At 40.5% G+C, this 27110-nt stretch overlaps 1 protein-coding gene across 1 annotated transcript in view; it reads left to right on the top strand.

Annotated features, from left to right (window-relative positions):
- ARL8A (ARF like GTPase 8A) overlaps positions 1 to 26705 on the top strand; it is a 49213-nt gene extending 22508 nt beyond the window's left edge. The window contains exons 2-7 of the mRNA XM_007430041.4: positions 4521 to 4601; positions 6275 to 6348; positions 13079 to 13172; positions 15010 to 15077; positions 23281 to 23351; positions 23789 to 26705. Of these exons, the coding sequence (XP_007430103.1) occupies positions 4521 to 4601; positions 6275 to 6348; positions 13079 to 13172; positions 15010 to 15077; positions 23281 to 23351; positions 23789 to 23838 (438 nt within the window). The 3' untranslated portion in view covers positions 23839 to 26705. The remainder of the gene's footprint in view (positions 1 to 4520; positions 4602 to 6274; positions 6349 to 13078; positions 13173 to 15009; positions 15078 to 23280; positions 23352 to 23788) is intronic.
- Positions 26706 to 27110: the final 405 nt, after the last annotated feature.

Genomic DNA, 27110 nt, shown 5'->3' with positions numbered 1-27110 from the left:
TTCAAGAACAGCAGTAAGATTATTCTGTAATCAGTGTCCTAATATGTTGCTTTACCATTGGTTTGGCCTACATAAGGTTAATTGTTCAGGAGAAAGGCTAAAACCATATAATTCCACCATTCAAGTTTGATACCACTGAGATTGGTAGCTGTTGGTCACCAGCCGAGGTAACAGACTTGTAGGATTAAACATGATTCTGAGCCATGAAATTAAAATCTTGGTCCAAGCCTGGACATTAATGCTTAGAACATTAGTTTTAAGCCCAAAAACTGCAGCAGGGACACATTTTGGAGAACCAGGGTCCTAAGGAAGCTCGAATGAATGGTTTTATGTTCTTAGGTTTGTAAACGGGCTAAGCTGTATAACATATAATAGTTAGGCAGCTGTTTTAGTCATAAACAGTTTAATTGCCACTCGAATGTAATTTGCCCCTTGCTGGTATAAAATTTGGTTATAGCTAATGCACTCCTTGGGGCAATAGAAGTGACAGACTTAACCTGAGCTGTTAATTTCCAAGAAGCCTGAAAGACTGTGCCCAAATATTTAAAACATTTAACTTTTTCTAGTTCATGAGATTATCCACGTGTGCCTTTGTCTTTTATTGGAGAAAACTAAAAGTTTGGATTTATCATAATTAATGATCAATTGTTCCTCTTTACAATAGGATGCCAAGGTTCTTAAATCCCTAGTCTCAAGTGTATGATAGACAAAGTTACATGAACCATGACATACCCCCACACATTGAAATAATATATGGTCTAAAATATATAAAATGCCTTGGTTCAGGACAGGCGTTCCACAACTTAGTTCTCCGGTGCTAATTGTGTGTGCGCCTGTGTCTGCATATGTGTATATAGACCTGAAGGTTGAAGAGCCTTGCAAGGCTCTTCTTTGAGACTGGCTGAAGCTTTGAACAATAGGACACTTAGGTGATGGAGATAACACATGTCTGTAAGTTCAGGTCCCAGTTATTATCTGTCTAATCACATTGTTAATCTCTCTCTCTTTTTTCTTTTGCTGTCAGGTAAAACCTCAATATTTACATGATTATTTAGTAACAGGAAAAATTGTTAGGTACTTTTTCCAATGCAGTGAAATGTTCCTGAGCTATTTCAAACAAATGTTAGAGTTGTTTGTTTTGTTCCTCTGATTTATGGAAGCCCCATGAATTCTGGCTTGAGGCCTCTTGCATTATAATCAGCCTAGGAAACAAACTATCATAAATATATGCCAATGGATGCATGGATGTCAGTGGTGACTTTGTCACTATTGCTTGCTTGGTTCAACCAGTTCTTGAACTCTGAACTGTGAAGGTACCTTATGTGTTACAGTAAATTCAGTCACTGAATTCTTAAGCTGGCCAGGTTCAGATATCACTATAATTATTTTCAACCATAATTATATAGTTCACATATAATACTAAACAATGAATCATAGCTTATAAACCACAGAGTCTGAGTTCACACTTTATGCTAAACCAAAGAAAATACACACTACTTTATAGCTTAGTGAATGTGTGAATCTGTCCATCATATTATATATAGGAACAGTGTCCTGAAAGACTGCTTTTTGGATTTATCAAAAGGTAGGAACACAATGATGATAGTGCTGCCTTAGTGCCTAATAGTAGTTAGCTACTTAGTCTAATTGTGTGCATATTGCTGATGCTGAAGAAGGTCAGGTTATGTTGAGGCAATATATGTGTTCTGATGAGAACTTGGACCTTCTTATTTTTATGATTAAGTCTTGGATTTTAAAAAACCATTCTTTGTTTACCACATCTGTCCCTATGGTTCCTTCAAGAAATTTAAGATGATAGTCCCTGCTGTAAATATGTAGTCGCTTCTCTTAAAACAGTCTTCCCAGTGTCCTGCTGCCCCCTCAACATCTTGAGATTTGCTCCTAGCTCTGCAGCCCAATGTATTAGATTGATATCTCTGCTTTCATTCTGGAGCTCAAAGCAGTATATTTCATTCTGGAGCTCAAAGCATAGTGATCCTTCCTCCAGTTTTTCCACAAAGCAATAAACCTATGAGGTGGGGTAGGTTGAGAGAGAGTGACTGGCTCAAAGTCACCCAGTGACCTTCTCTAGCTGAGGGTAGACTAGAATCTGGGTCTTCCACCCTCCTAGTCTAGCATCTTAACTATTGTAGCACACTGGATTGGGGAAGGTAGCCTTGAAGTTTCACCTTAGTGTCTTCTAAACACGTGACATATCTTTTAAAAGACTTGTTTATCTCCTCTGTTAGGAATCTCATCATGTAGAAATTCTCCAGCGTGCAGTATTGATGGTCTGTTTCAGAAAAAGGTGTTGCACAGAAAAACAGAATATTTGAGCCTATTGCTTAAGTAAAATCTTACCATTGTTGGAAAAGCAAGGACTAGAATAGCATGTTGCATTAAATCCCAGTGCAGTGTGTGCTGGTTGGCCTATTGAAGTATGTTGCTTTTGAGCAGTCTATTATTATCTCTCTGGCAAGTATCAGGATATGCCTTTTAAAATGAATAGCTGAGGGAGAAAGCACAGGGACTGAGAATCATGGAAGATTTGCTGATGCGCCAGATCTTTAAAAGCTGGAGGCTAAAAGCTCTCCATTTTTAAAATCAGAGTTAAATAAATTCATCGCTGACAGATACATTCTGGAGATTCTTAAAACTCTGCCACCAAATTTAAAATTCTAAATGTTTAAAAGCGGGTCATTTTAAAATTGTAAATTACTGAAAGAAAAAAGCAGTGGCAAATAAAACTAATTTCTAAGATCATTCTGAGACAATTGCAACATATGTGCAATATAGATCTGGGATAACTCAAGTAACAATAAGCAAAGAAAAGTACCTTTCATCTGAAATTGTTCAGTTTTATACTTTGGGTGTTCCAGTGTACATAGTACACATATATGCATTTTCTTTTCCTTTTGTCTATATAAGGTGATAATAATAAATTAACAGATAAATAATACCATAGCAGAGAATATGTGTAGCTCAGGGTTGAACTGTGGAGTCCTTGGGGTTCTCTGAGCTTGGTTGTTTTCTTGCAAATGTTTTGTGTGAAGATGTTACCTAGCTGGGTAGCGAAACATCTGCAAGAAAACAACCAAGCTCAGAGAAGCCCAAGGACTCCACAGATAAATAATAAGCAGATTTTAATAAATTCTGTTCTAATTAACAGATAAAAATTTGCTCATGAGACTTATAACCATAATACTTTATCCTGTACTACTCTACAGATTAACAAACTGGACAAGAAGATAGAATATATTCCTTTGATTTAGCTACTCACTGAGAATTCTTGGGGGTTAAGGGGTTATAAGATTTACTCCAAATACCTCGATTCCTGCAGCCATCTTGTGTCTGGAAAAGAGTACCAGTGATTAAAGGAAATGCCAGTCAGTGTAACTGATTGCAGAATGGGTGAAAACATCCTGGCTTGAAGTCTCTGCCCTGTATACATACCAAAACTTTCAGATGAGAGTTGCTTTCTTTGTGTTATTTGCTGCCCTCTGCTGTGACCCTAGCAAGGCATAACAATAATTTTCTTACCAGTTGCATTTGAGAGATAAATGACCTGGCTGGGAATTTTCAATGTTATAGTCCTAAATATATTGGGAGAGCTCCTGTGTGAAAAGGCTAGGTCATGGGAATCAAATTATTTGGCCTACAGATTCCCTTAAGGCTAAAGTGAGAAGCTTTCATTACTATTACTTGTAGTCTTTTTATAAAGCACAGTTCTTGTTAATTGACTTTTTAAACTTTTGTTATTCATTTTTTAAACAGCTAGTTCTGGGCAAACAACAACATTCATGGTCCTTTATCCTGAAATATGCCGTATGAATCCAAGAGATGAAAAAAATACAGATGCTATGTTTTGTGCTATGTTTTATCTGTAGATTTGTTCAGTTGATTCCTATCGCATAAACAGTTGAGATCCATAAAACACTTCCAGTTGTCATTTTCCATCAGACTCTGGTCTGATACTGATTGTATTTTGCACACTTTCTGATACCCAACATGGAAATGACAAAATATTTTACATCTGTAAATCTTATGAGTGTTAGTTTTAACTACAGTTGCATGTTAAAATAGACCTTATTAGCAGCAGTAGCATAACAGTTATTTGTTTAATTACAGAGACCAAATGCTGTATATCTAGATATTACAGTGAACACCTCCTGGTACAATGGGCACCAGTGGAATTCAGTGGAACTCCTTGAGAATCATCCACGGTCTATCCATAACCAGACAGGATAGCTTTTACTTTGGGGCTTTGAGACTGCTTTTCCTCCTCTTCCTCCTCCTCCCCATTACTGTCTTTCCTTCATGGGATTGTTGTTTAATATGTTATTCAAGGTGCTTGACTTTCTGAAGAGAAGTAGCAGTCATTCTTATGCCATCTAGGAATTAAGATCACCTTTCTGATTTCTATTATAGTCTTTCCCTGTTATAAGGATGGGGCTGCTGAAGCTACATGGAAGCTGCTAGGCCTTTCTAATGAATGACTAATCAGTTTTTTTTTTATTTAGTCTGGACAGTTCAATGAAGATATGATCCCAACAGTGGGCTTCAATATGAGAAAAATCACCAAGGGAAATGTAACTATAAAGGTAAGATACAAAATATCTTGACTAGATTTCAAACATAGTGTTAGGGATACTGTAGATGAGATTTCTGGACATCCAGGCAAATTAACAAATTGAATTAACAAGAATTAAAAACCTATCTGCTTCTTTCACATGCAAAGTCATACTGGCTGTTAGATGCTGAAATAAGCTGACCCTCTTGTCTTTGGATGCTCTGATAAATGTTGATGAAAACTGATTCAGAGGAGGTTGGGAGGTATGCAGTGAAGACTTAGCTATGGTTTTTAGAAGGCTATGGCAGCAGGAACCTATCTGTAGATGAAAGCAGTGTGTCTTCTTGTTAAAGTAGCACAGGACCACAGGAGGTTATAGCCAAGATCTGTCATGTCACCTAAGTGGGTATTACTGAAACGTGGGGCTCTTTTCAGTGGGGTTCAGATGGAGGAAGCAGGTTTTCAGGGCACAATGGATTTAGTAATTTTTGCAGGTTGTTAATGGGTCCATTTTGTCCTCAGAGACTGCAACATGAGTGCCTTATGCTGTTTTTGAGCTGTGGGTTTCCTTCCCTGGACTATAGGGAGGCATAACTCAGCTAAAACAAGGACAGACTGAAATTTGTTTATTAAGGCCTTTCTACAATCTCCGTTCTTACAATACAGATAGTCCTTGACTTACAACCACAGTAGGGACCAGAAAATTCATTGTTAAGTGGTGTGGCATTAAGCGAGGCATTACATGACCACAACCGATTTTACGACATTTTTTGCGGTGGTTGTTAAGCGAATCACCACAGCCATTAAGTGAATCCTGTGGTTATTAAGTGAATCACGTGGTTTCCCATTGATTTAGCTTGTTGGAAGCCATCTGGGAAGGTCGCAGATGGCGATCACGTGATCCCAGGATGTGGCAACCATTGTAAATACATGCCAGTTGCCAAGCACCCGAATTTTGATCATGTGACTGCAGGGACGTGGTGATGGTCATAAATTTGAGGATCAGCCATAAGTCACTTTTTTCAGCGCCGTTATAACTTCAAATGATCACTAAATTGAATGGTTGTAAATTGAGGACTTCCTTTAAGAGCATTACATTGATTGTTGCTAGTTACAGTATTTTGTTAATTCAGGGCGTGTTTGTGGTCTTAGAACTTTTTGGAAGCCACACTGGAGACTTTAAATTGAAAGACCAGTTATAATTAAGAAGGAAAAGGATATTCTGAGGTGTGCTACTCTAAAACAAGTTTTTCTGTAGATTATCTAGATTATTTATTATCCAGCTTTTTAGAAAAAGATAGGACTTTAGTGGGAATTTGAAAAGGAGTGGCAGCAACATATCAATAGTTGGTGTGGACATATTACATTGATGAGAAGAAAATCTATAAATATGTTAATTTAGTGCATGTATCTCCTATCATTTCAATCTTTTGGGGTAGATATTTTAATGCATATTAATAGTTTGAAGTCTGAGGTGTTTTGCAAATTTTGTGAATGTGAGAATGTTTCTCTGTAGTGCAGGACCTAGAACTGCAGCTGAGAAACCCTTTTCTGGGATCTCTTGGTAACCCTTCAGATTTCTTTTTCTTTTCTGAAAAAAGTAGAGAGGAGAGAGTAGGGCATATGTAAGTCATAGAGAAATCTATTTGTAAGTTCTCACATCCTCATCTTTACTGATCCTTTCTGCTTCTCCTCTCCCTATAGCTCTGGGACATTGGAGGTCAGCCTCGTTTTCGTAGCATGTGGGAGAGGTATTGCCGTGGTGTCAGTGCAATAGTGTAAGTAATTCTTGCCTGCATTCTGAGGATAAATTCTAATAAGTAAGATGTGCCTGATGCTTCTTCTGTAGAGGGGCAGGAATAATACACAAAGAGGGGTGGAAACCTGCACTTTATTCTAACTCTTTAGCTACAATAGCTGGGGGCAAGCTGGGCATCGTAACAAACTTCTACCTCCCCTCATGGGAGCTGTGGACAGGGGGCCTTTACCCAGATTTGTCTGGTATGCCAGTTGTGGCCTTTCCTGGGCCATGAATCTCTTCTCATGGTCACTCAAGTTCTAGTCAGTTCATATATAGGCTATTACAGTGCGCTTGACATGGGGCTGCCCTTGAAGATGGTTCGGAAGCTGCAGCTGGTCCAGAATATAGCGGTGCAGATAGTAATGGAGACATTTTTGTACATCCATGTAATACCTTTGCTGCACAAACTGCACTGATCACCAGTAAGCTTTGGGGTACAATTCAAGGTGCTAGTTGTGACCTGTAAAGCTCTTCATGGCATAGGGCCTGGATGAGAGACCACCTTTCTCCCATTGTTTCAGCCTGTCCAGGAAGATCTGACAAAATAGGCATGCTGCAAGTCCCATAGTTAAAACAATGTCATCAGATGGACTTAGGCAATGTGCCTTCTCTGTTGTGGCATCTGCCCTATGGAAAAGTATTGCCCTTCAGGTTTGAATCACCCCGACCATGCCATCACCTACTTCTGTTTGCATTGTATTAATGGTTTTATTTTGTGTGCTGTGCAGAGTTGCTATGAGTTGAATGGCCTATAAATCTGGTTAATAAATGAATAGATACATAAACCTTTCAGAAACTCTGATCAGAAGCAAGGTGTGTCAGGTTGTCATTTAACTTCTGCTGTGTTTCAGAGTTGTAGCATGAGATCAGGAACAAAACGTTCCTTGGTGCAAGGCATTTTCTAATGTTACAGATGCTTGATTAGCCAACAAAAGTTATCCAACATATGTTAATCTTTGTCTTTAATTTTTTTGAAATATTATTTATTGTGTTGCATATACAGTATTTGTGAGACCAAGTTACATTGGCTAGCCTGTTCAACATGCCAGAAACTAAAGGTTCATTCATCCAGAAATTCAGACAATTTTCTCTGAAGAAAACACAGAGTTGATAGATTCAGACTTAGACCTCGGATTATGACCATTCATTCAGCAACCGTTCAAAGTTACAGTGGTGCTGAACTAATGGTAGTTATGACTGATCCTCGAAGTTCTAGCTGTTGCAGTGCCCCTGTGGTCATGTGATCAAAATTTGGGTGCTTGGCAGCCCACCTGCATTTACGACTGCAGGGTGCTCTTCAGCTGCCCCCACCTGCCTATCTCCCCCCCATCTCTGCCCTTTTGGCTGCCCTGCAGTTTGCTGCCTGCCCCTGCCGCACCCAGCTGACCTTCGCCATCTTTTTCCTCTCGCTGCTGGCCCTGGATCCAGGTGCTGGGCGAAAGGGCAGGTCCAGGCTGCAGGTGCAAAAATAGCAAGGCAGCGGAGCCTCATCTGCCAAGGGAGCTTGTCGGGCCTGGCTGACAAGGAGGCAGTGGGATGGAACTGGCAGAGGACCCCCATCTTCTGCTGCTGGTGTGAGGAGCAATAGACTGCAGAACATGGAGAGTGCAGCAGGATGGGACAGTGAGGGGTGGTGTGCTCTGTCACTGGGCAAGACAGGAGAGGCAGCAGTGGCTCCCCAGGCGAAGGTGGCAGCTGTGCAGAAGGCGCTTTTCTGGGTGGTGGTGGAACTGGAAGCAGCAGAGGGATGAAGGCGTCCATTGTGCACTCTGCAGCTTGTGTTGGAAGCACTTCTGGACAACCAGCCTGTGGGCTTCAGCGAGGGGTGGAGGCAAACCCAGTGCTAACAAAGCCTACCCACAGGCCCTCTGCTTGCTCTTGGCCTGGTCTTCCTCCTGCAAAGCCTTGCAAAGGGCAAACAGCTTCCAACACACTGAAGCTCACAGACTGGTTCTCCAGGAATGCTTCCAGCACACGCTCTGCAACTCGCATTGGAAGCGCTCCTGGAGATCTAGTCTGCAGGCTTTAGCGAGGGGTGGAGGTGAGCCCAGCACCAACAGAGCCTACCTGCAGGCGCTCTGCTCGTTCAGCCCAGCCTTCCTCCTACAGAGCCTCACGAAGGGGCAGCAGCTTCCAGCGTGAGCTGCAAAGCACACACTGGAAACATTCCTGGAGGACTGGTCTGGGGGGCCATGCAGAGGCCTCACAATGCTTTGGGGAGGCTGTGTGACAGCCTCGCAAAGAGTCAGCAGCTGCCTCGGCCGGATGTGCCTTGTCAGCAGCAGGAGGAAGAAGATGGCAAAAGTCAGCGGGGGGCAGCAGGGGTAGGCGCAGAGTGCAGGGTGGCCAAAAGGACAGAGATGGGGGGAAGATAGGTGGGTAGGGGGGACTTGAAGCGCATGCTGTAGTCATAAATGTGGGTGAGCTGCCAAGTGCCTGAATTTTGATCACGTGACAGTGGGGGCGCTGCAACGGCCATAACTTCAAGGACCAGTATTAACTACCATTTGTCCAGTGCAGTTGTAACTTTGAACAGTAGCTGAACGAATGATGGTTAAGTGAGGACTACCTGCATTCTTCCTCTCATATCAACTATTTTTAATGTCTTTCTGCAAGCAAATTCTGTTTCTTAATCTCAAGATATTTTGAGTGTTTATTGATGATACATCTAATTGTGAAAATGTCCCACTGTCCTTTGCAGTAGGTGTACTCTTAATAATAATGGGCCTTGAAATAATGCAAGAGTCTGTTCTTAAGTCTTTCAAGTCTCTTTCTGATATAACTGCTTGCTGGATTTTTCTCATATTCATTCACAGTAACATCTATTGACATCCTAACATAGGCCTCCAGTAGAAGTATAATAAGTCATGAACATCATAATAACATTGTGTATGTTATGATGACATAAATCACATATAGTACATAATGCACATCATTTGCACAATAACATGTGACATCACTTCCCTACTCCATGGATACCATGACACACCAATAGAAAGGGGTGATTTGTATTCTTTATAGGACACTATTTTTATGGGATCCTAATGTTTGCTCTACGATTGAACCATAAGCACTCCTAATTCAGAATAATCTTATAACCATTGGATGAACTTTCTTATCTGTACCGTTCTCATATGTTATGCATAAAGAAACCACTTTTGTATCAGGATAGTTTGACACAAAGAGTTGCTTATAGACTCTATTAAGAAGCATGAAGGGTGCAGGAGAGAAGCTTCTTCAGGCTCCCATAATTCAAGCTCTAATGGTAGGCTATAGGCTATAGTTCTTACTGGCAGCTGCAGATTTTGCTATTGCTGACAAGATCTCTTGTTTTCTTCCTTTTAATGCTGCTTTTCGTAAAACCCCACTGGTTCCTATGGTATGTGGACAGAATAACTTTCATCCATTCTGCTTTTTTGGAGAAAGTAGCTAATGTTGTTCTCCTTTCTGAGACTCAGAACAGTCAAAGCTTCCATGCAGTTCTCAGATTCTCTACTTCAGACCCCTCAAACATTTCTGGAGGTCTAGCAGTCTACTTCAAAACTTTTTTCTTCAGCCCTATAGAATCATCATCAAAACCAGCACTGTATTATACAAATCAAAGACTGTAGAGTAAACCTGATAGGGGAAAATTAATAGATCTTTCCTATGACCCGTTATCTGATTCTTTTAACTAGAAACACTGTGCCATGGAGTTATGATCCTTCCCCAAATTATACTTTTGAAAGATATACCATGCTCTGGTTTCTATATCATATTTTTAGAAAAGGAGAATTGTCAGCATGGCTGTGTACACAGCTGTATCATATAAGTAGCTTAAAAAAAGTAGAACGTGTGCTTGGGAGGCAGATGCTATTAGAGATTGCGTTCTTCAGAAACTTATTCTCATGTTCAGCAACCTCCAGTCCAAAGACATATAATTTGGATGCTTAGTTCTTATTTCTTGGGATAACTCACGGGGTTTTCATTAAAGAGTTCATTAGGAAAGTAGAATTGGCAAATAAATAGGCTGCAGTTGTTTCATGCTAAGAGGGGATTAAAGGGTCCAACTCTAGGCCCCAAAATTCTGAGGATTTTTTTTTTTAATCTTACATTTTTATACCTATTCCTCTCATTTTAGAAAAAAGGAAATGCTCTCTAATTTTTTACAGAACCTGAAATTTAAGAAAAGCTGGATTTTGTTTGTTGAATCTCAATCCAGATAAAGCAGAAATATGATTATTGTACTTTATGTGTGGATATTTATAGTCAGGCTGTGCAGTCTTCCAAATTCAAAGGAAAGTATGTCTTTTCCAAGATTGCACTCCATTTGTGGAGGGCAGCCATGTAATCCCAGGAAAGATACAGCTGTTTTAAAGAGTTCCAGATAGGTGATATGTGAGCCTCTCCACACGTTCCAAAGCACTTTTTTCCCTTCAAATCCAAAATGCCCCCCCCCACACACACACACTTAAGATGGGATCAGTGTCTTCAGAATAATAATGTAGAACTGGTCAACTTGTTACTGGCCAGCTATAACTCAGATTTATGTCTCTCTTCTGAAAGCCTGCTAGCTGGGAAGGAGGGAGAGAGATGGTTGAAAATGCTATAGCCCCAAAAGCACTCCCATGGATTTCTTTTAATTATCTCTGAAGGACTCCCTTGTCAGAAAAATTCATCTCTGTTCATTCATTGTGATGTTTTATATCAACATTCCCCAATCAGGGCATCCTTCATTTGTATCAACTTCAGTTCCCAGAATTTTCAGCTATAGCTATGCTGATGGGGAATTCTAGGAATTGAAATCCACATAACTGAACAACATCCAGGTTGTGGAAGGCTGATTTAGAAAGTTTAGGACTGCTCTTTTGTGAAGCTGCACCCTTACCCATTGTCCCTCTACTTCACCCATGGCTTGTCTTTCCCCCTCAGAAGTGAGTGCAACCCCCCGTAGTGGCTGATCCTTCTATTGTTTCTGCAGATGTACCTGCAGGATTAGCTCTGCTTTGCCTGTGCCCCCCTTTCCACACAGGCAAGCCAGTAGGTAGTTCTCTGTGCCCTCGCCCACATATATTGGCTAATGTTACAAATTCACCATCCCCACCCCATCAAGTAAATGGGCTGAATCTGGTTTCTGGGCCAAATTGAGTTTTGATCCCTGATGCAACGGATATCAGTATATGTGGCATTGTATAAAATAATATAGCCAAAAAGATAGGTTCTGCATGTTAAGAATTATAAGGCTAAGCCTAAAGATCACATACCTTTTGCATCTAGTCTATTTTTTTGATATTAATAGGCTGACAATTTATATTTATCTCTGAAGATGCCTGGGTTTCTGCTTGCTCTGGACTAGATTTTGGGCTTCTTCTCAAATGGGTTTGTGATGACCAAACCCAGTTGAGTTCATCCTTGTTGAAAATTTTGTGTTGTATACTATGCTTCAGTTGGAGTTATATTTATTGAATACTCCTTGAACACTCTGGATCTTCTATAACATAAGATGTGAATCTAGGAAATCTGCACTCATTATCCTATATTTGCTGCCTGCTGGTTTTTTTAAATGGAACTAGCCTAGCACATTTTGTCTAGTGAATAATTGAACATAGATGTAAATTTGCCTGTGGTGAGTGAAATTGCTGTTGTGCAACCAACAGTTAGATTAACTGACTATTGAATTACCCAAGACCTTATCAGTTTCCTTTGGGATCGTTGTTGGTGGCTGCAGTTCTGAAAAGAGTCATGAATAAAGATTGTCCAATGAAGGTTGAGAGATGAGCAAATTCAGGAAACTCTTAATATGTAGTAAGAGTTATAGCCTAGATAATGGCAAAGGTTCTGTTTTCTTGGCAGCTTAAGAAGCTGATAATAAATGAGTCTTAGAATCCAAAATTTCAATTATATTGAATGTATCTGTAAACAGAATCAATAGCTTAAATAAAATCTTGCCTTCATTCTCTGCTGTTGTCTTTTTTTCTAGTCCTTAAAAACTTTAACATCTTTAGTAACAACTTACTGAAATGTAATTAAGAATTTCTGACAAACGTTCTGTCTATACTGTACAGCTCTTCTATGCAATTTGCACTTTTTAATGAGTAATAAACTTCAAACAAATATGAATATAGTTTGTACAAACCTATCCAACAGTAGGGTTGTGCACGCTTCAGAAAAGATTGAGAAGTAGTGCTTTTGGATCTTGCATGAGTACAACACTTCCCTGTTATTCATTCAACCAGCCTAATTTTTTTCGGGCTTCTATGATGCTGCTTTAAGAACAGGCTTCTTAAAGCAGTGATGGAAGACTATCTGCTTTGATAAATAGCAGGGAGATGTTGTGTGAGGTCTGAAGCATGTCTAATACATTCTTTTCAAAGTATGTACAGCCCTGCCTAACCACTTCTATACACAAAGTGCATACATTGAAGCACGTAGTACAAATTTGTAGCACTAGGATCCCAGTGTTGCTAGGAGAGTAGGTAGTCCCAGAACCTCCTAAGGTATGGGACAGAAAAAAGTGAATAGAGATGCTGCCCAAACCCAAGGTAATGTGTAGGGTTCTTAACCAGTCAGTTAATGAGACTGTAATAAAGTTTCCAAATAAGCCATCTTGTTTGCTGGGCAACAGTTAGCTGATGTAGTATTAAGCTGCTATGTAACAGCTTAGACTGCTACCTGCAACTGCTTCTCTCACCTTTCCAGCTCAGTAGTAATGTCTTGTTTCATTCCAGATACATGGTAGATGCTGCAGATCAGGAGAAGATTGAAGCTTCAAAGAATGAACTGCACAACCTCCTTGATAAACCACAACTCCAAGGCATTCCTGTAAGTTGATCCAATTCTGGAAAGGCCAAAATATATACAAGTTAATCCATGTGATGGGGTGAGCAAAAAAATCCATCTGAATCTAATTTATTCTCAAAAACTACAGACGAGATTCTGGAACCAACTGTTTTTCATTTTCATGATTATCCCATTGTGAAGTTGAGATGTTTCTTTCTAGGATGTGTAAGTTTTGATGGAAGAACTGTATTTAAAAGGTAATGGGCAGAATCTACTTTTGCATTGGAAGCAATGGGTGTGGTCCACTTGTTTGGAATGCAAAAAGAATAATATCACACAATTCACTCCTGGGAAGTAAGGCTGAAGTTTTATAATGTCAGTAGTGCTTAGTTTTTAGCACATCCACAGATAAATACTCTCTTGAGTCCAGCTCAGCTCCTGGTGACTATATGGATACATTCATGTAGTTTTCTTGGCAACAGTAAGGAAGTAGTTTGCCATTCTCTTCTCCCAAAATGGTTTTATTTTTTCCACTTTAGCCTACAACTCTGGAACTTTCTGATGGTCTCCTATCCAAATACTAACTGAGCCTGACACTTCTCAGTCTTTTAGAAAACAGCCAGAGTTAGGCAGATGCTGCCACTGGCTAGTGTTCAGTTAGAGCAGTGTTGTCCAAACTTGTCCACTTTAAGATGAGTGGACTGGGGAATGCTGGCTGGGGAATTCTGGGAGTTGAAGTCCACTCATCTTAAATTGGACAAGTTTGCACAACACTGAGAGGATACAAATAGCACATCGTATTATTGCACACACATTGTAAAAATACATAGAAATGTAAGTGCAGCACGGAGTGTCTCTGCACTCCCATGAATTAGAATCCTTCCCTCAAGGCTTTTATTTTTTTAGTCAGACAGTGAAATAGCCTGGCTGAGGCAAAAAAATGATGTAAATAATAAATATTTGCAGTTCAGTTAAATATATAGAGAAGGTCATTTCATTCCCTTCTTAAATCCAACTGCTACACAGAAATGCACCGTGCTACCTTTTTAAAGATCTGTAGTTTCCATTGCTTGCCAGATCCTTCAGCTTCTACACCAATAGAATTATGGTCTCTAACAAAATAAATGAGAGCTAAATGTTTGTGCTAGAGCGCTTCGTGGTCCAAATCTTAATGAGAATAGCTCCTGAAAATTAGGAAGTCAAGAATTGTGTAGGGTCCAGTTAATATTTTAAAAGAAAAACCATGGTTATCAATCAGCATGCTGCCACATGAACTGGCACATAGTGAGGATTGCCAATGGTGAAGTAATTGCAAAGAAAAGAAGCAGATACTCATTTTGGTAGCTAGGTTTTAATAGCATATCTGGACACCAGACAACTTTCTGTTTATTGGTTAGAAGAGATGTATTGGCTGCCCCCAGGGAATACATTTAAAGGTTAATCAAATGCCCTCCATGAGCATTTGATTTTTCCCATGAATGCCTAAGTGAACCACTTAAATTATTTTACATGGCTAATATTGCTGCTCATATCTGCATTCAGGCTTAAAGCAATGCAGTGTTTTGCTTTTTTTTATATATGGCTTTATGAAACCCATGTGGCGTTTTAGAAATCTGGAATTTTTAATATTTCTAGAGGCATCTGTCTTATTATCTTGGGTCAGTAAATCTCTTTCAGCCCAAGTTGTGTTTTTTCCAACTTCATGCTTGGCAGACTTTCCCTGGATTATAAGGGAAATTCTTGAATTCAGAAAGTGTATTGAAAACATTGTGCACAAGATTTATCTTTTTTAAACAATGGAGTTACTTCAGACTGTTCCAGCTGCTTGTTGCAGCTTGCATGTATCAGACTAAGAGCGCTGCCCTATTCTCTTTTGCAGGTCTTAGTTCTTGGGAACAAGCGAGATCTGGCTGGTGCCTTGGATGAGAAAGAACTCATTGAAAAGATGTAAGTGTTTATTGTTGTCTTCAGTATCTCCACTGGGCTGGAGCCCCTCCATTGCAGCAATTACTTGATTTTAGTTTCTTGGAAATCATATCTGGATATATTCAGCATGATTATGTAACAACAACAACAACAACAACAACATATTATTATTATTACTACTACTACTACTACTACTACTACTACTACTACTACTATATAAAAAGATGGGATAAAAATCTAACAGTAATAATAATAAATAATGATTATGATATTGTAAAATTATGCTGCTTATAAGCCACCCATTCTCACCGGCCTAAAAGATATAAACAATGTAAACATAAAATACTCCAGGAAACTCCATATATGTATAAGCTGCACTGATTGTCAATTGCACTGGTTGCTAATTAGCTTTCAAGTACAGTTCAAGGTTCTGGTTACCCCCTATAAAGCCCTTCGTGGCATAGGGCCAGGTTATTTGAAAGACCACCTGTCTCCGATTGTTTCTGCCCATTGGGTAAGATCCAACAGAGTGGGTGTACTTTGGGTCCCCTTGATTAAACAATGTCATTTGCTGGGGTCTTGAAAGGCTGCCTTCTGTGTTGTGGTGCCTGTGCTCTAGAATAGTAGTTGCCAGAGATCTGTATGGCTCCTACTCTGATGATGTTCTATAAGGCATTGAAAATTTGACTGTTTTTGCAGGTCTTGGGGCAGGGTGGTGAGTAAGCCCTTGTAAGTTTTTGTTTGGCATATGTTATATGCTCTTTTTGGATGTGTATCATTTGTTTCTTTTCATTGTTCTTTTTTTATTATGTATCCGGAGTCAGATGTATTTTAAATTTAAATAAATAAATAAAGTTAAATAAAATTTAAAAAGCACCCACATATACAAATGCCACATGCCAGCAACCCCACCTTCCAATTAAAAAGCACTCTCCTCTTCTGCAAGAAGTGAGTCTTTAAAGCTTTCCTGAAACCTAGGATAGATGAGACTGATCAGATTCGCACTAAGAGGGAGTTCCACAGAGTGGGGGTAGCTACTGAGAACATCTGCCTCTAAGGCCCCATTATGTGACAATCCCATAGAGATAGGATTTGGAGGAAGTTGGCCCTATTTGATCTGATTGGACAGATGAATACAGGGGAAGTTGGCCCTATTTGATCTGATTGGAAAGATGAATACAGGGGAAGGTGGTCCCTCAGATAACCATTGCGGCCTTAAAGGTGACAACCAGCACCTTGAATCACACCTGGAAGCCACCTGGCAACCAGTAAAGTTTCTGAAGCAGTGGGGTCACCCAAGTATATCAAGATAGTCCATCACTGCCTGAACTGTTGTTTTCTACGCTAATGTAGCTTCTGTATGTTTAAGGACAGCCTCATGTAGAACATGTTACACTAGTCCAAACAGGGCATGAGTGACTGTGAGCAGGACATCCAATCCAGGAAAAGTTGCAATTAGCACACAAGATGTAATTTGCAAAAGCCCTCCTAGTCATAGCTATCACTTGCTCTTTAGGCAGGAGCTAGAAATCTAGGAGAACTCCTAGAATGTGAGCTATCTCTGAACAGAGGACTACAACCATGTTCATGATCAAAGATAGAACTTCCCTGGAATCATTTAGGACACAAATCCAAAGTCAGCCCATCTTTGAGGGATTCAGTGGAAGTCTATTCCTCCCCATTCAGACCCTGACAACCTCCAGGTACTAGGTCAGTACTTCCATTGCATCACCCGTTTGACCCAGGGACATAATCCATAATCTGTAATCTAGGTATCTTCAGCACAGTGGTGATACCAAACCCCATGACAGCAATGACCTTCTTCAGCAGCTTCATGTAAGTGTTAAAAAGAAGTGGAAATCCCTGAGGCACTCCACAAAGTAGAGGTCTCTGGATAGATCTCTCCTCTTCCTCCAGTTAGAACTGACCCTTCAGGAAGGAGGAGAACCACTGCAGAACAGAGATCGTCTAGAAGAATATCATGTCAATGGTATCAGAAAGTGCTGAGAGTTCAAGGAGGATTGGACTCCCCAGATCTGGGCCTGTCCACAAGTCATCCCCAAGCACAAACAATGCAGCTTCCATGCTGCATTCTGGCCTGAACCTTGACAAACAAGAGTCCATATCCAATGCCTCTAGGATCCTTTGCAGCTGTAGGATCACCACTTTCTCCACAATCTTTCAGGAAAAAAAAGTGGAAACAGGTCTATAATTGTCCAGTGTTGGATTGAGCAAAGCTTTCTGATTAGGGGCTCACTACTGCCTCCTTCACATATGACAGAAACATCTTCTCACTCAGACAAGCATTGATCCAACCCACCACCTCATGGGAGGCTATAACTAACCATAAGGGGCAGGGATCCAACTGAGAGTAGTAAAGCTAACATCGCAAAGGGCCCAGCCCACTTCCTCGAGACACACAATCTCAAAGTGATTCCAGAAAACTTCACAAGATGAGACCACAATCAACTCCATTTGCACTATCAATGCTGTGAACATCCTTGACTGACAAATGCCGTGAAAATGCTGTGAAAATTCTTCACAGAGGCCTTTCAGATGGTCTTTGTGAACATTCTTCCCTAAAAAAGGGAACAGGTCACCTTAAAAAGGGCCATGGAATAATATTTAGTGGATGCAATAAGAGTGACTTTTTGTTTTCACTGCTTGAATGACCACTGTGTAAGCATTAGCTTGAGCTTGTACTAGTATCCTGTCAGACCCAAGATGGGTCTTCCTCCAGCTATGTTCCAGGCATCTCCTTTGTCACTCATCTCCTTGAACTCTTCAGTAAAGCAAGGGGTTGCAGTGGATATGCAAAGAGGGACAGGCTGCTCTGAAGCAACTGGGTCCATTGCCTTGGACATCCTTTTATTTCATTGGGCAACCAAAGTTTTGGCTGAGTTGTCTGCCAGATTCTCTGGAAAGTCCCCAAGAGCCCTCTGAAAACTGACAGAACAATCTAATATAGTAAGTCCTTTCCCACTGCAGTGGGGGTTGTATTGCAGAGCTCCATGGCAATCTGAGAGTGATCTGCCCATGAAAAAGGGTGAAGATCAATGCCTTCCACTTTTCAAGGCATGTCACATCTGCCCTGAGACAAAAAACAGGTCTAGTGTATGACCACTCAGGTGTCACACCCTTGCTAAGTTGGGTCAGGTCCATGGTTGTCATGGTGGCTATGAAATCCTGGGCCATTTCATATTCCATGTTGAGGGAAGTTAAGATGAAGTCCCCCAACACTACTAATTGGGGGAATTCTATTGCTATCTTAATGATCAGGTCAAGCAGCCCTGCAGGGATGCTGCTGTATAGCAAGGGGAGCAGCATACAAGTAGCAAGCTTTAGCTCAGATGCATAAACAACGTTTCACATTTGGTTATCTGCAAAGTAATGCCTCTTGATGCCACCAGAGCCTCATAAGTTACAATAGTTACTTCCTTCTCCTGCCCAAGTACTGTGGCTGATGTCAAACCTGAAACCTGAGTAGGCAGATATCTGAGAGAAGAATTCCCCTACCCAAGTTTCACTAATACAAGCTAGGTCTGCCCTCTCATTCATAATCAAATTATGGATGAGGAAGGTCATTATAGATGGATGTCATTAAATTGCAGCAGTCGGAGCCCTTGGGTACCAAGGATCTGGAACTCTAGCTCCACATATGAGAACTGAAAGCTGGAAGGGGGGAATCACACAAAAATACCAGATGTCAAACATACCTTTCCTGAATGTGGCCCACTCATTCTCCCCCCATATGTCCTTTTGCCCATCACAACCGAGATCCCATTCCCCCATGATGCCCCCTCACCCTCCCAGCCAGCACCTTCCATTGCTCAGTAAGAACCTGAACCATCTAATGCAAGGACTTTTCAACAAAGGTGTTTGGGCTTAAACAGCTCTCGGACATCTCACTCAACAAACTACTGCCCACCCAACATACTGTATACTACCCTGGTTCTCATCCATAGAACAGCCCAGGTTCCCCCCAAAGTCAAAGCCCAAGCCCAGCAGCATCTTAATTCTCTCTGGCAGAAAGCAGCTTCTAGGGGGTTGCTGCTGAGGAAGTTCAGCAATCACATTGCTCCAAGCTGCATTCTCAATCCAGGTTATGGTGAAGGGACTAAGTCAGTGGGAAGCAGACTCCTCCAAACTGACCTTTAGAGCATCCAGGTACACAATATCTGGACAACAAAGTCCAGCTGGAGAGCCCATGAACTGGAGCCAGCACTATATCTATAGGTGCAGACTCAGCCCTCCTAGCACATGCCCAACACCTTCCTTCGAGGTCCTGTCTTCTTCTGCTGCTTGTGAGTTCAGGTTTCCACAAAATAGGCTGCCAAAATGGCAATTGCCAGCCCAGAGCAACCCAAAACACTTGTGTCTGAAATCAACTGGCAATCAAGACAAAATCCCCAGGTATCACCAGGATCCATGCTTTAGCCTGCAGCATTGCATTCCTTTCTAATGATCAGCCAGCAGGGACTTCTGCAGACTGGTGCTCCACTCTGCAGACTGGTGTTCCCACTCTGCTGGCACTGCTATCTCTCAACTTACCAAGAAAATTAGATGTGCCTATGAGGTTGCCAGAAGTAAAGATCAACTTAAGAGGCTACCTTTGTTATACATTTTAATTGTATATGTATTTGTTGTTTTTAATATGTTGTGAGCCGCCCAGAGTCCCCCATTGGGGGAAGATGGTCAGGGACAAGTTTAATAAATAAATAAAATAATATACAAAAGTAGAAGAAATTAACAACATTATTTCCACAAAATACAAAGTAATAAAAAATAGGAAAAAAAAAAAAGGAACGCATATATAACAACAAACTGCATGCACACACACACACTCAGATTTTAAACAACAAATAAAACCTTGTCCTTACAGAATCATATTGATCCCTCGGTGTTTCCATTGTGTGAATAATGAGCCAGTTCAAAGGCTGAGAGTGAGCCATGTCTTCAGCCCAGATTTTAAGTCTCAACAAACCAAAATCATGTTCTTGGCTCTCTAAGCTTGATAAATCCAAAGTTCTTCATAAACCAATAAATTCCAAGTTTTCAGTATATCACAGTACCTTTAAATCTTTTTTATCTTCACCAAATCATTTTAACAATGGTGTGAGTATCAGCCCCAAAACAGGACAGCTACGCTAAGCCCAGGGTATCCTCAAGCATGTTAGATATTTACCTTTACCTTTATTGGTGGTAGTTTTGAAGAAATATATAGCATACCACAAATTGCTGCAGTCCTGTGTATTTTACTGTTGCATGTTTCTTTCATCTTTCTCACATCAGAGAATTTATTAAACAGCATTTGCTTTGAGTTCCAGATTAATCAGTGCACATGCTTTGTTTCTCCACTATTGCAGTATCTTCTTTTTTATCTAGTTTAATTCTCCCAATTTTCTTCTTACCATCTATTTTCACCTACCATCCAAGAAAGAAATTATTTTCACTGCGAGAGGGGTCCTGAGCAGTGAGTCTGGTGACTTCTGAAAGAGGGAAATCTGCTTCTTAGGATATTCAGGCCTAACATCCAGTGGCCAGGCAGGATTCCTATAGACTTGTACCTGGTTGAACATCTGACAGGAGACTGTATAATACTAAAGCTGGCCAAGGCATTCATTCCTGAACTTGTACAAGTCTAAGTAACTTGATTTATGAGCTATATTCTTTTCAGGTGTACATTTGCTGTTTTGATGGCTTGCTTTCCCAGAGGTGCTATGAATTCATGGCTTCATTGTTGATAACCTTGGTTATAAAATAAAACGTAATTCATTGCACAGTTACATCTCACTAATGAGATTCCAAAGGGAAGTCGTTTTAGTTTGCTGTAGAAAAAGCAGCATATAATTAAGTGGCATTTTAAACCCTGCTTAATGTATTTGGTATAAATAGAGATAATATTGTCAGATGCATGATTTGGGGGGTGGGGGTGGTAATGATTAAATTGTGTAATAATGTTGTTTTAGTGAAGTTATTATATGGGTTTGCAAATCACCTAAGGCCCTGGAGAATGCTATGTTCAAGAATAGTGTAGTTTATTGATAATACATTGGAGTCCCTTTAGTCAGGAAAGTAGGTAGCAATAAATAGGATTAAATCAATTTCTCTTCTGGGATACTATCCCATGAGTCCATATGAAAAAGGTGATGTTGATGAATATCAGGAAGAGCAAAAGGCTTTGGGGATAAGAGCACAGGAAGCATTGCTCTGTATCAGTCATGCATGTATTGTCCATTGCACCATCATGAAGATTCAAGTTGCCTCAGAATTGGAAAAGAACACAGTGACAAAACGTGCTGGATACCACATGGTTTGGAGGATTGAGAAAGCACATTGTTTGAACACTGATAATAGGGTTTCTGGCCATGTAGCTCCTTCCTTAGATTCTGTGCTCCATTGTTATCCACAGAAAAACCACTTATTGAGAAAATTACAGACCCTGGGTAGTCCTGGAAATCAAAACACTATGAACCCACATTGGGTCATAGAAATGCAAATTGCTGAAATAAACCAACATAGTAGGTGGCAGAATGTGTTTGCTCTTTAAGTTTTTCACTGCCTGTGCCACATGGTGGCACCATAAGCAGGCAAGTATTTTTCATTTCTCCTTTTTCCGGGATTGGCTGAACAATATTATTGGCAGAGTTCATGTACGTCAGGAATTGTTTTGGTAGTCATCTTTTCTGCTAACATAAGAACAAGACTCAGGAAAGCAAGGACTCATTCAAAGTAGGCAGCTTAAAAAAGAAGGGAATGAGAAGAGGGGAAGAAATATATTCTCACCCAATTCTGTTTGTGAAGCTAAAGAAGGATCCTGCTACCCTTATCAGGTTCCACTTTCCTTGTAGGATTATGATTTTGAGAACTATTCCTCATCATTTTTCAGCATGCTGCAATAATAAACTAATATTTTGCCATAGAGGTGGTGTAATGATTGTATCTGCAGGAGCCTATAATCTTACGCAGTCCTTGCTAGGCAAATGAAACATTGGAATCACTAAATCTTCCCTACTTTTTTTTCTTTCTTTCTTTTGGCAAGAGAGGCTGGGCAGGAAATGATGGGCACCATTTTGTGCCAGTACCATTAGTTTTTCAGGCAGCAATAGTATCCAACATTTCTCCTTGAGCTCTCCAGAAGAGGCTGAGGTGAGTGGGAGAGAGGGGGCAACATGTACTATCTTATTCCACTATTGGTGTGCTTTCCGTGAATGATGCCCGTCTGTTCATCCAGTGAGGTTGCCCATCTGGGTTTGAATGGTCTTGGTTTGGGGGGCATCTTGATCTCACAGCTGCCAGCAGATCCCAGCCTTCCTCAAGCTTTGGATATAGGCAACAATTGTTTGACTGCCAGCTTTCACCCAACTTTGCAGCTTCAGAGTTAGGAGAAGGTTGACCACTCACCAGAAGGCAGTGTCATACTTATTATGCTGTTCAAATGTATGGATGCTTATTTATTTACTCATGGAAAGAAGAATTTGTCATGTTGATTGCATGCTCGGGCATAGGCTTTTCTGGGATAGCACATAGCAAAGTTCATATTAGTCCTATCTAATTGTTAGATGGATCTTTCTATATTTTAATCAGTTATGGCTGTTTAGGGCTAGTTCAGGCAGTCTGCTCCATATGTGTACAGTAATGAGGTCATGCCTTCCAACCATACCAACAGTGTGCAAATATGACAACTTTCTCACTTGTCTGCCTCTGGAACATATTATCAGTTGAAATTCATCAGTCAACATTTAAGAGCTTTCCCATTATTATTGTTACTCATTTATTGGATTTTAGTCATGGAAAGCTATTATACCTGTTTCTATTATTTATTTTTCCTTGTATTTTATTCTGGCAGTCAAATTAAAATGGCTTTTATTTTTAAAGGTGCCAAAATCTTGTAAACACTTGTGTGAAGCCTATGTGCATAATACCTGACTCCTATAGACCTAAATCAGATTGGCTGTGGGATATCATTCCTGAAGTTTTAGTAGACCCAGAGTGGACAGACGTGGTAAGTGAGGAAGACACAATCTCATTGAATGGTGAGGTCATCATTTAAAAGGAAAAGTTCTGAACTCATCCTCCTGTCATTATTTATGAAACTGCAGGTTGCTGGGACACATTTTATTACTCTTCTCAGTCTGGCAATGATCCTTTTGCGTGAATTGTCCTTTTTGTGCAGTGTTTTTTCTAAGACTTCTGATCTTTCGTGCTGTTATTTCTCTTTCAGGAACTTGTCTGCCATCCAGGACCGAGAGATCTGTTGCTATTCAATCTCTTGCAAAGAAAAAGACAACATTGGTAAGTTGGAAAGGAAAAGGCTGGGAAAGATTAAAAGGTCAGGATATGTGACAACTTGAATGGTCCTGATGAGGGTTGAATATGCAGCAAAACCCAAAAGTTCCTTTGAGGAGACCCAGTTACTGGTTTTGCCCATAATGTAGACATGTTCAGCCAAATCAGCTGAGCTCAATAGTCAATTTTATGAGGGCTTTGTATACCTTTGGGGTTTCCATTCATTTCATAGTGGAAGAGTTCAGTCACATGACTCCCCTTTTACCCTCAGTTGATTCTGGTGGGTTGCAAGACTGAATTAGCCAGGGTTAATTAGCAAAGCTCTGTCTTTTAGCTGGGCAAGACATCTGCACATTTGATTTTACCTCCAGGTAAGCAGCAGAAAGTTTAGTATATCTTCCTTTCTTCTTGATGGTCATAAATTGTTACCTTCTCTTTGACAGACATCACCCTACAGTGGCTTATTCAGCATTCAAAGTCCCGACGAAGCTGAGAGCTCTTTGGCCAGGTTTTGGATCGGGAAGATGCGATTGTAAAAGCCAGGCGCACCTCCTCCTTTCTCTTCCCCCATCTCCTGCTCTTTCCATCCCTCTTGCCCACCTCTTTTTCCCTAGATGGGTATTTTTAGGGGACACCAGAATCCTCTTCTGCTGAGATTGAACTCCTGTTTTTATTATAAAGAAACTGTCTGCCCCCTCCTCTCTTTTGCTCCTTACTCTGATTTTGGCACTGTTCTGTTGTCGTCAGTGTGTGTACAGTATATATATATATATATATATATATATAAATATATGTATATATATTTTAATTTTTTAATTTAAGCAATTATACTGTTACTAAATGGGGCCTGTCAGCTGTCAAGGGGGCAGCAGCTAATGGATGGGGTGGGAAAGTACCAAATGCAGTATTGGGGATGTCACGAGCAGCCACAGAACAAGTGGGATCTTGCTGGGTATAAAGCATGGCTTTGGGTGATATTCTCCCTGCAAGATAACTCTCTCCCTCCATCTTTTCTCCTTTTGTGTCTGGCATGATCGTGGGGGGAGGCATCCCGGGGAGAGCCTCCTAGGGCAGTATTCACATTAATCATCTGGTCCAAGAATTTAGGGAAGAGCCAATGCAGGGTTTTTGTTTTTTTTTCCCTCTGCCGCTGAATCCTTGGAAGCAATGGCCAGTTTGGTTGTTTCCCAGCAGGCAGGAGATGCAGCCCTTCAGTCTGAGCTTTAACTCTCATTCAATTTGCACTTGAAGATACAGAGCACCATCTCTCGCTGCTGCTGTGTTTCAGAACCATACCTGGATGTGCTCCCTCTCTTTGAAAACCTGTAAGGCAGCTTTCTTTGCAAGGATCAGGAGATTTCCCTGAATGGAAGCAGGCAGTGCATGATGTACATCCCGTGACTATGCAGATGGTCTAGAATTCTGGTGTACTGCCAAAGTGACTAGGTCTGGGCCAACATTCACGGAGTCCATGTTTTTAGGCCATCCCCTCCCACAGACCTTTGTGGATTGTTGAGGAACAGAGTGACTTATGTAAAGCTTCCCTTTAAAGCCCTTTAGGCAAGACAGAGTTCATAGGATGGTTCACTCAAAACATATTTCTCATTGTGAATTCCAGAGCAGAGAAGGTATGCAGAAGAAGCTGTCTTCTACCCAGAGCTCAGGATGAAGCACTAGGAGCCGGGACACTTTCTCAGCTTTCTTTAGGCTTAAGTCCGTCCTCCTCCTTTCACTGGTGCACCCAGACCTATGGAAACTTAGGGGTGAAGTTTTTGGAAAATTGAGTAGAACAGGGAATTTCACTCTCTGGCACCCAGGGTTTTGTGTGGGGAAAAAAACCCCCTGGATTGTAGCATGCTTGGATTTCTGGCAAAAGCCATGATGAAAAGATGGGGAATTCCTGACTAAGGGAGGTCAGACTAGGCTACTGCTCTTGTGTTTCCTCTCGGCTTGCTCTGGGACTTAAAGCAACTGCAGAGAGGTCCAGGAAGTGAAGTTATGGAAAATATTTGAAGATGCAATAGGCATCTCTTTCTTATAAAGATAGTTGACTGCTGGCCATTATGGGGGGTGGCTTACATGGCCCTGTCCCATGTAAGCAATGGAGAGGTGTACAACTGCAGGGCCCATCCTGCCTTGAGCTGCTTCCCTCAAGAGGGGAGGGTGCTTTCTAACTGCATCTTTTCTTTACTCCTCATTTTCACAGAACTGCACAAGGAAATATTTTACTTTTTTTTAATTTAATCAATTGTATAGTGTCATTTATTCCTTTTTAAAAATACATTTTTGGCTCATACTTTGACCTTCTCTGGGAAACAAATCTTGTAACAGTACTTTTTTTGGCTCAAAATAACAATAAATTAACAATTTTATGTTGGTGGTGGTTGCACTGTTACCCTTTTTTTTCCCTCAGGTGGTTTGTCTATACTTTCTTTTCCATGCTGCATCTGAAGATTTGATTCTTCTGAGGGTTTTTTTTTCCTATTGTGGAAGAGCAAAAAACCCTCCCTTGCCTTGAAAACAGAGACTACAGTAATAAATGAAAGAGTTTCTTCTTGAGGGGCTGCAAATATCATTCTAAAAGGGTTAGGAATGAATGAACCTCAACTTCTCCCAGTATCATTCTTCTGGTAAAGATCTGAGGCTTTTTTTCCTAGATAGCTTCAGTGAGACTTTCCTAACAACATACTCTCCAAGTATATCATACTACAACTCCCATTATTCTCAGCCAACATTCTCAATGGCCGTTATGGAAATAGTGGGCCAATAAGGAGAATAAGTAGAATAATCTGGTGTTAAGAAACAGATATTTAGCAGAGACAGCAAAATAATATTTGAGCCAATTAATAAATGTCCTCTTGCTTGGAGATGAGACGTTTATATTGTCTTAGGTGTATTGCACTTTGCCAGAAGTTTGTTTGTGTTCCATTAGACAACAGAGTACTGTAGTATAGCTCTATTTCTGGAATGTGACTTAACTTTTCTCTTAAACCAAACAGACTTGAATAATAAAACTTAGTATTTTGACCTTAATTTAAAGATACTTTCTTATTTTCTTCCAGTTTCTGATCCATAAAATAACGTCAGCATTATTTTAGAATCTGGTTCAGGATCAAGCCAAAGAGCTGTACTCTATAACTAATTGGATGTCTCTGGAATACAAACAGGAATGGACTGAGAGAGAGTTAAAACTCTTAGCCCAGCTGGTGTGGCCAGGGCATTGGATTGCCCATATCCTAGCCCATTTCTTTTTTTTTCCTAACCTGATGCTTTCCAGTTTTGTTGGACTTCTGTAGATGCTCTAGTAACATGATTGGCATGTTTGGTCTTGGGCCGTAAATAAATTTTGATTTGATTTGAGCATGATTGGCTGCTTTGAATTTGGATTAGTCCCCAAATCTAGAAAGCTAATAGCCACTGAAAATCCCAATGCATGATCTGTTTGCATTTTTAAATTTAAACTTCCAAGGAATCTCCAAATTAGCTTGTGTTGTTGAGGAACCTCCTACAACTTGCCATGGAATTCCTGCTTGCTGCAATGGATAGTGGGATACATTTGACCATAAACTCTGTCTACATAGTAGTCAGAATTCACTGCTTCCGCACATCACTTATGAATATTCAAGCTCCTATCCTTCCCTGCAGCTCCATTCTTGCACAACTGTGTATTGCAAAATAAAATCCTGGAGTAACCTATCAAATGAATTATAGTAGTACCAATAGAAACAGTTCCCTTTCAGTCATGGTGCCTTGGTTGTGGAATCC

This window comes from Python bivittatus, unplaced genomic scaffold (genome assembly GCF_059951505.1).
Source record: "Python bivittatus isolate LINGU-HERP-01145 unplaced genomic scaffold, Pbiv_v1 ctg000700_np1212, whole genome shotgun sequence".
In the NCBI taxonomy this organism is placed as follows: domain Eukaryota; kingdom Metazoa; phylum Chordata; class Lepidosauria; order Squamata; family Pythonidae; genus Python; species Python bivittatus.
Note: the sequence above shows the minus strand (reverse complement) of the source record. Positions and strands in the feature narration are given on the sequence as shown.